This window comes from Anarrhichthys ocellatus, unplaced genomic scaffold (assembly GCF_004355925.1).
Source record: "Anarrhichthys ocellatus isolate YVR2014 unplaced genomic scaffold, GSC_Weel_1.0 scaffold172, whole genome shotgun sequence".
Lineage (NCBI taxonomy): Eukaryota > Metazoa > Chordata > Actinopteri > Perciformes > Anarhichadidae > Anarrhichthys > Anarrhichthys ocellatus.
The window spans coordinates 190,795-199,129 of NW_022280202.1; the positions used below are offsets into that span (position 1 = coordinate 190,795).

Below are 8,335 nucleotides of genomic sequence, written 5' to 3' on the forward strand. Positions count from 1 at the left end.
CATACAATTAATTATAGGTGACGGGGAACCATTTGACATGTTCAAGTTGTATGAATTACTTTGCACAGGTTACAATCAAACAAATGGCATGTAGCTACATTACATTACAGTCATTTAGCAGACGCTTTTATCCAAAGCGACTTACAATTCAGATTCTATCACATTTCTACACCGTAGGCACAGCTACGGGAGCAATTTTGGGGTTAAGTGTCTTGCTCAAGGACACATCGACATGCGACTAGCGGAGCCGGGGATCGAACCGCCGACCCTCTGATTGAAGGACGCCCTGCGCCGACCCTCTGATTGAAGGACGGCCCTGCGCCGACCCTCTGATTGAAGGACGGCCCTGCTATCCACTTAGCCACAGTCGCCCCATAACAACGGAAATCATGTGAAACTAGCAGACTACATATCCTAAGTTATCACATTTAAAAAAAACTATTATCAAACAAAAATGAAAGTACTTTATTAAAAATGCTGTAGGACTCAAAGCAAAAATGTAATTTTGAAATTGGTTCAAATTGCAGTTAGTGAGGAACTGTGACTCGATGGTGAACATGATGATCAGACCAGCGTGTGGTTGAGTTGAAGTGAATCTGTGGATTCACTCGACATGAAACGGTCTGGGAGGTTTCACAAAATAATACGGAGCTGCATTTGGATTTGCCGAGCTAACAAACCGGCAGCAATGTTGACCAGTAATCTGCTTCCACACTGAGGCCAGCAGAGCTCAGGGACCTGCAGAGGACTGCAGCAGCTCCCAGGAAAACCACTAATCATTTCATTTCACCAAATTTGTTTTACTAGAAAGTATTACTGATGACTCGTCTCACATTTGACTCGTCTCAGTTATTTGACAGTCTGTCGTTGTGATATCTTCACTTAAATGTGCCAACCACACAGTACGGCCAAAGGTCTGTCCACATACCTTTGTGTACTTGTGGTCTGGGTTAGTTGTTCCTGGTCTAGAATAGAGTACTATAGTTACACTATATGGTTAAATGTATGTGAACATACAGTATGCTGCTGTGTACCTTCGGTCTAGGTCACTTCTTCCTGGTTCGGGTCCTTCAGTTCCAATAAAAATGAACGTTAATGCTCCAGCATACAAAGATATTTTGGACAGTAGAGACTTTGTGTCAACAGTACGTTTGTCCCCTTTCTGTTTCAACATGACGACGTGTCCGTACACGTCAGCTCCATACAGACATGATCTCCCAGTCTGGTGTGGAAGGACTGATCCAACACCTTTGGGCTGAACCGGAACACCAACCGTGAGCGAGACCTGATCAGCCAGCACAGATGCTGGACCTCACCGACACTCCTGAAGCCGTGTCCCTACTTTCTCCTGACAACTAAAGTTCATTAATAAAAAACAAGATGAAAAGAGCTTTCACATGTGTTTAATGTCTAATTAGACACGTAGTAAAACGCGTGTTCATAGAAGACATCAGACTACAGGAACATCACTTCACTTCACTAATACACATATTTGCAGTATTAAAGCGAGAGTGCATGAGTGCAGATATGATGTCACCACTCTGACATACAGTATTTGGGGCTGGTGGCGAGCTACAGGGTCCTTCATGTAGAAAAGTGACCTCATCAGGTGCATCAATGAGTCAGATCCTGTGCTCTGAGGTTACGGACTCTCACAATGTTTGTGAAAGTTGCTTTAAAACTGTGAATTCAAGAACATCCCGTTGGTGTTGACTTAATGAAAGCATCACGTTCCGTGTTTCTGACGGTGACGAGGTCAGAGGTCAGAGCGCATCCCGGCAGAGAGGGACCAGTGAGTTCCTATCCGCTGCCGGCCAATTGGCGACACTTGACAGAGCCACACTGGCAGCTGAAGTACTTGCTCTTCACCCTCCAGTAGTGATCGCCATAGTCAAACCTGTTGAGGAAGAGGCACCCGTCCATCATGTTATCTTTGTTTGAACCGTTTACTTGAGGTTTTCTACTGAAGGGTTTCCTCCACTCACCCCATCTGGTCTCCAGCTCTGATGGGCCTGCTGGAGAAGAAGGCTATCCTGGGGAGGCGTAGATCCTGGTGCATGGTGAACACCCTCACAGCCAACAGGTTGGGCTCACACAGGTGGTTGATGAAGCGGCCGATGTTGCCAAAGAGTCTCGCATCAATACAATGCACGTCTCCCACCTGCACAAGATAATGAACACAAAGATTCACGGTCACATGTTCTTCATCTGGAGGGCAAACACAGCGAGAGCACCAGAAATGTAATAATAATCCACGAGGACATCAAAGCTTTGACCTGCTGAACTTACTGTGTGTCTGTGAGCTGTGCTGGATGTTTACAGGAGACCGCTCACCTTCACCTTCTCTTAGAACTAGTGTTAACCTGTTGGTTTGTTTCCAACCGTTCTGATCATCTGACTACGTGTGCTCCCAGCTTCTGTCCTGAATCTACTCCTGCACTGGAACCACTGCACTAACAGTGTTCAACAAGCTTCTTTTTCCGGGGGCCCACTTTTTAAAAATGACAAACCAACCCAAGACACAATAACCCTGATCTATAGATGAGAGGGAACTATCCTGAACAGATAGCAGCCATTTAGAAAAGATGTACATTTGATAAATCACAATGTGTTTTATGCATGCGTTATTGAAAATACATCTTATATAATTTATGAGACCAAACACATTAGAGGCTAACAGACTGTCTCACTCCTCTCATCAGTAACACAAACACAGTAAATAGGCTCAGCAGGCTCCGGTCATCAGAACAATCCCAACACTCAGCTCCACCATGTGGCTCACAACTGTACTGCAGATAGAAATGTTTAACAAAAGACGATTCAAATTCTGCTCATTTATTTGTTGACTGATGAAATCCCCTGCGTCCCCTCTGTGGGTCCCGACCCAGTGTTTGAGAATCACTGCATGCAGCCTCACAGAGGCCAGAGGAATACATCAACAGGTTGGTTTGACCATCTTTCTTTAAGATACGTGAACAGAACAAAGAGACTCGTCCACCCTGCTCACATCAACCGTGTGCTGGACGGACTGAGTGGTGTGTGATGAGCGGCTCTGCAGCGCCCCCTGCTGACCGACTGTCAGAGCACATGCAGTGTGTCTGACATGACGGTAGAATGGAGATTGCGGTACACGTTTACATATGAGGCCTTTGACATAGCTCAGGCTTTGTCAACATGTGAGCGTGTTGTATGTTAACCGTCTATAACGTAGTGGACATGTGTGTACAGAAGCATGTAGTGGCTCGTGTCTCCTTGTCTCTGAAGACGAGGTGACACCACGTGGGCCGGCCCCCTTTAGGTATGTGACACTTGAATAAAGGAACATACAGACGTTTTCAATCCCACAGCACTGACATTACACCGTCATGTGGTGTGACTGGCAACTAACTGAGCGACACTTAAATCCACAACAGGATCAATTAAACTGAATCTCGACTTCATTACTAAGCCACACATTAAACACTATTTCATGCTTTTCCATTTTTACTCGTGTAATTCTACAAACTGCAACTGTGAAACATCTATACATTGATATTTGTTCTGATCATTTCTGCTGATGCAGCAGAAAGCTCATGAGTCGTAGGAGTCAGAGTCCTAACTGAGCATCCGACCTGCAGCGAGCCGTCCTTCTTCTCTCACCTCAGAACCAACATGCACCTTCACCGAGCACACCTTTCTGAATGGATGTAAACCAATAGAAACACCTTGTTGTCGAGGGCGAAGAGGAAAGAGTCGTTCTCCCTTTTATCGGCCTCTGCATCCGTGATGATCTCCCCGACATACCTGTGGAAGCATGAGAGGGAAAGGAGCTCAGAGTGCAGCTTCTCTTCAATACTTCATGCTGTGAAACACTGAATTCAGTCGTTTCTCTTGCAACGGTCTCTCCTTACTCGCAGATGAATGTTCCCTGAGGGATATCCTGCATGGCCCTCACTCCCCAGCCCATCTTCTGAGTCCTGAAGAGCTGCAGCCGCGCTCTGAAGCAAACAACAAGGAGATTATCTCTGCAGCAGCAGCAGCAGCACATTAAGACAAAAAATGACATTGATTTGATTCAAGAAAACAGTTTCAAGAGAGAAAACCTCCTTAGAGAGCCTGTTCTCTACTGGGAGAGCACATTGAGTCCTGTTTCCTCTGGCCTGGGTTAAAGGCCTGCCAGCCATGTCTCAGTATGCACACTGTGACCACTGGGTTCTCCTGAGCCCACGGTGTGTGTTACTGTGTGACGGGATGGGTGTCGTCAGGATTCTATCCATACTACTACTACTCGTATCGATGGTCTTTATCAATATCGTTATCGTTTCTTTTTCATGAGTAAATTAATGTTTTTTAATATATTATTTCCACCATAGAACTGAGAGCAGCCTGTTCAGATGCAGTGCGTTTATGATGCTGGACCAGGCGTAGTCCAGATGTTGTCCGTGTTAGGAGCTCTGAGAGTTCCTGTCGTTCATTCTCAGCTAAAGGAAAATAGGAGAATGTTGAAATCATTTTCCATGACTGAAAGGAAACCCTGCTGACTTCCAATGCAGCCACATTGGAGCTATATGTGCCGATTGAAGTCGGTGCTCATTCACACTGTGCACTGCTGCTGTTTCATATGAAACCTTCCCCCAGGAAACCCGAAGGCTTTTAAATAGGAAGGAGAGGTGGGAAAGGAAACAGCCACAGTGAGCTGTGGATGAAGAGCTGCAGAAGAAATGTCTGAGAGCGGAATAGGTCACCTCAGTCCGTTCTGGACCACTCGGTTCCTGCAGGTCCTCCAACAGGAGCAGGCGTGGTTACACTCAAACAGCACTGGGGGCTCCCTCTGACAGAAGTCCAGAGGTAGTCGACCCTCCTACACACACACACACACACACACACACACACACCAAGAAACACGTTACAAACACTCATCTACACTTGAAACCATTTATCTGTGCTTTCACAAAACCAGATGTTTGATTTTGTATTCACAGCTGGAAACATATTTTGGAAAAAAACTAGAATTACTGCCAAATGTTTTCAACTCATGAGAATTTCACACGAATGTCCAACAGTATAACATTTTATACTATTAGACATTCGTGTAAAATTATCATAACTAGCATTTCAATTCTTGAGTTATGGACAAAAAGCTGTTTGTGGTCACAGTGACCCTGACCTTTGAGCACCAGAATCTAATCAGCTCATCCTTGAGTCCAACTGGACATGTGTGGCTAATCTGAGATCTCACATTCACGGAAAATGTGTGTGTATGGAGGACCGGACGGACAGACGGGAACATAACGGCCTCCAGCCTCCAGCCTGGCTGTCTCTGGCGCGGAGGCGTAAACCTGGAGCCTCACAAACCGTCAGCACTGTTTTAATATCCTCAACTAGCTCTAATAAAATGTGTTCAACTAATGAATACCTTATTTCCATGTGGAATAACTGTAGTATGTTATTAAAGAGTAAACACTCATGTGACTAAGTGGAAGTGACAGTAAAAAAATAAATACATACGATAGTTAAACACTGAATAAGTTATTTTATTATTGTTAAAAGCAACAGACATTGAAATAACCCCACAGAATCATAGCTGAGTCTAAGTGTGTGTGTGCGCGCGCGTGTACTTACACCGTCATACCAGCATCTCAGGCTGAGCTGACCACACATGCAGGTACCGGATGAGCAGTCGTCTGTACAGCTGCAGTGCTGAGTGACACAGTGAGAGCTGATGTAAGTCAAGTGTGATGAGTTCCTGCGTGTAGACCTGGTGAGCCTGACGTGAATGTCTCATGGTGACGTGAAGCTTGCAGCAACGAAGAGACCAAAACCAACTACGTCTTAGGCTGCAAGGACACTTGTCTTTTCAATGCGGGACATTGGAACTCAGCGTTGTGTCACCTGATACTTCTACGTGCCCCGTCTGATCAGACAGTGACTGGATATATTTCGGGGTTCTTAACACCTTTCATTTCCTATAAATTCTTCACAATGAAAGTCATTCTTTTAGCTGCTTCCTCGCTGCAGCATTAGTACGTTTGATGAACGGTCTGGACTGTGGCCCATGCTGTGCACGCTTCACTGAGATGAGAACATACTGTGAGCTAGGTCTTACCGGTTGGATCTGATCTGGGAACCAGCAGACTTGACAGTTCATGCGTCTTGTTATGATCGGATGACTAAAGTGTCATTGAAAAGACGAGTGTAACCGTGGCCTCATCTTTCAACACTCTCACCCTGCGTGTAGCACGCCCACCCATCGCTTCCTACTGAAGACATTCATCTTTAGAAACTAATGCTAAATATGAACTTTCATTAGTTCAGTAGCTTCCTAAAACAGCTGGTGACTGTAGTTTCCATCATGCGCTACTCAGACAGGAGGACAGACTGTAGAGACACTCACTGCTAGTTTAGGATCGACTTCTTCTTCAAACACACAGATCTTTGCTGTCTTGAGAGCATCTCACCTGTAGATGCGTGATGTCCCGGTCCATGTTCAGCGGGGAGGTGACACAGCTGTCAGGAATGTATTTAAAGTTTTCAGGGCTCGGCTCGCTGTCAACACCGTTAACACAGGTAATAGGAACGGCCTCGTACCCCCGAGAGATGTCCCTAAGAGAAGAGAAGGAACACTCGTCTTCAAAATCAGATTCAAATATGCACGGAAACAGAAATGCATATAGATCTGTGTCAAGGACACATGTTACATTAACTATAACTTAAAGCAGCGCTGATAATATCTGTATGTGAGCAACCAGTTGATGATGATGCAATGATGATGTATAACGTTAGTCTCTGCTTATTGTTTAGTCTCCAGCTCACTCCACATCTCTCACAACAGCTCGTTAGTCTCTGCTTATTGTTTAGTCTCTGCTTATTGTTTAGTCTCCAGCTCACTCCACATCTCTCATAACAGCTCGTTAGTCTCTGCTTATTGTTTAGTCTCCAGCTCACTCCACATCTCTCATAACAGCTCGTTAGTCTCTGCTTATTGTTTAGTCTCTGCTTATTGTTTAGTCTCTGCTTATTGTTTAGTCTCCAGCTCACTCCACATCTCTCACACCAGCAACATGCTGCTGCTCCTCAGTCTGGAACATCTGCTACACATTCATGTTCCCAGAGGAGGACTCGTTTGAATCTAGCGCCATCATTAGATAAGTGAAGGTGAGCTGAACATAGAGGGGGACCATTGGAAACAGTACACCTGCTCTGAACCACATGCAAGCTTTGTCATTGTGAGCATGTTAGCATTGAGCAGATATCTTTCTCAGGAGTTGGTGGAGACAAAACCAGAACCAGAAGGACAGTGAACGGTGGACACAATCATGAGCCCAAATGAAAGCTGCTCCGTGTCTGCTGGATGTGAACACAGGCAATCTGTTGGATGGTGAGTTGGAGAAGGGTTGGAGATGTGTAGCGTTTCCATCTTTAGTCCTGACTTGTTCATCGCACAGCTTACACATCACGGTGTTCATGTCCTCTGGCTCTCCTTTTCTCTCAGACCAAAGAGTCACCAAACAGGCTCATTGACATTCTGTCTGCTAATGAGAGCGGACATCTTTACTGCTTGAATTAGGGCTACAAGGACTGTGCCCAATAGTTTGAAGCTTCATTCATAACATTGACATTCTAATTATTATAAGTAATAACGTACAGAAACATGCACACAATAATCTACTGGCCTTCCTCCGTCTCTTAAACACAAACACAGCAGCCGACGTGGCTCTGTGTCCTCGTCTCTGTCATTGTCTCAGTCCTCCAAAAGTCTAAATTCTTTGAAAAAATATGGATGTAATCATTTCCAAAACATGTTTTTATCCAACAAAATATTCTCCATATTTGAAATCTACGTTTTTGCTACGGTCAAAAAATGTATCAACGGCTGGTTACGTTTACATAACCACAATGACCCGATCAGACTGATCAGACGTATGCTATGAAGTGGTCACATCCACACAAGCCCCGTTTAAAGAAGCTCTGTGTTCAGACAAAAACCCAAAGAAAGCGCCGTCAAAGCCAGCGGGACATCTTTGATGCAATAACCTGGCTCGTGATTCCCTAATGTACCCAAAGAACTCCTCCCACTCTCTGGCAATCCCCGTCTGGAATACCTCTTTCATAATGCCACACTTTGTAATAGGAACCTGAGACCAGCTTTCTGTCTTTAGCGTCATCATATTCCATTTCCTGTTTCTCTAGTGGGTTCTGAAAGTGTTTCATAAGCAAGACAGGAAGACAAGTCTCAAGTCCCAGAGGAACACCCGAACAGAGATGAGAGCAAACAGCAGCAATAAGTACGACAAAGACTGTTTCATACAACACACACACACACACACACACACACACACACACACACACACACACA

The 8,335-nt window shown here is 45.0% G+C and overlaps 1 protein-coding gene across 1 annotated transcript in view; it reads right to left on the reverse strand.

The window, feature by feature from the left end:
• Positions 1-313: 313 nt before the first annotated feature.
• Positions 314-8,335, reverse strand: part of LOC116400454 (histone-lysine N-methyltransferase EHMT1-like) — a 23,850-nt gene continuing 15,828 nt past the window's right edge. Inside the window, exons 14-20 of the mRNA XM_031878291.1 lie at positions 6,438-6,582; positions 5,602-5,679; positions 4,725-4,840; positions 3,891-3,977; positions 3,705-3,783; positions 1,986-2,161; positions 314-1,897 (exon numbers count right to left, since the gene is read on the reverse strand). Coding sequence (XP_031734151.1) covers positions 1,801-1,897; positions 1,986-2,161; positions 3,705-3,783; positions 3,891-3,977; positions 4,725-4,840; positions 5,602-5,679; positions 6,438-6,582 — 778 coding nt within the window. The 3' untranslated portion in view covers positions 314-1,800. The remainder of the gene's footprint in view (positions 1,898-1,985; positions 2,162-3,704; positions 3,784-3,890; positions 3,978-4,724; positions 4,841-5,601; positions 5,680-6,437; positions 6,583-8,335) is intronic.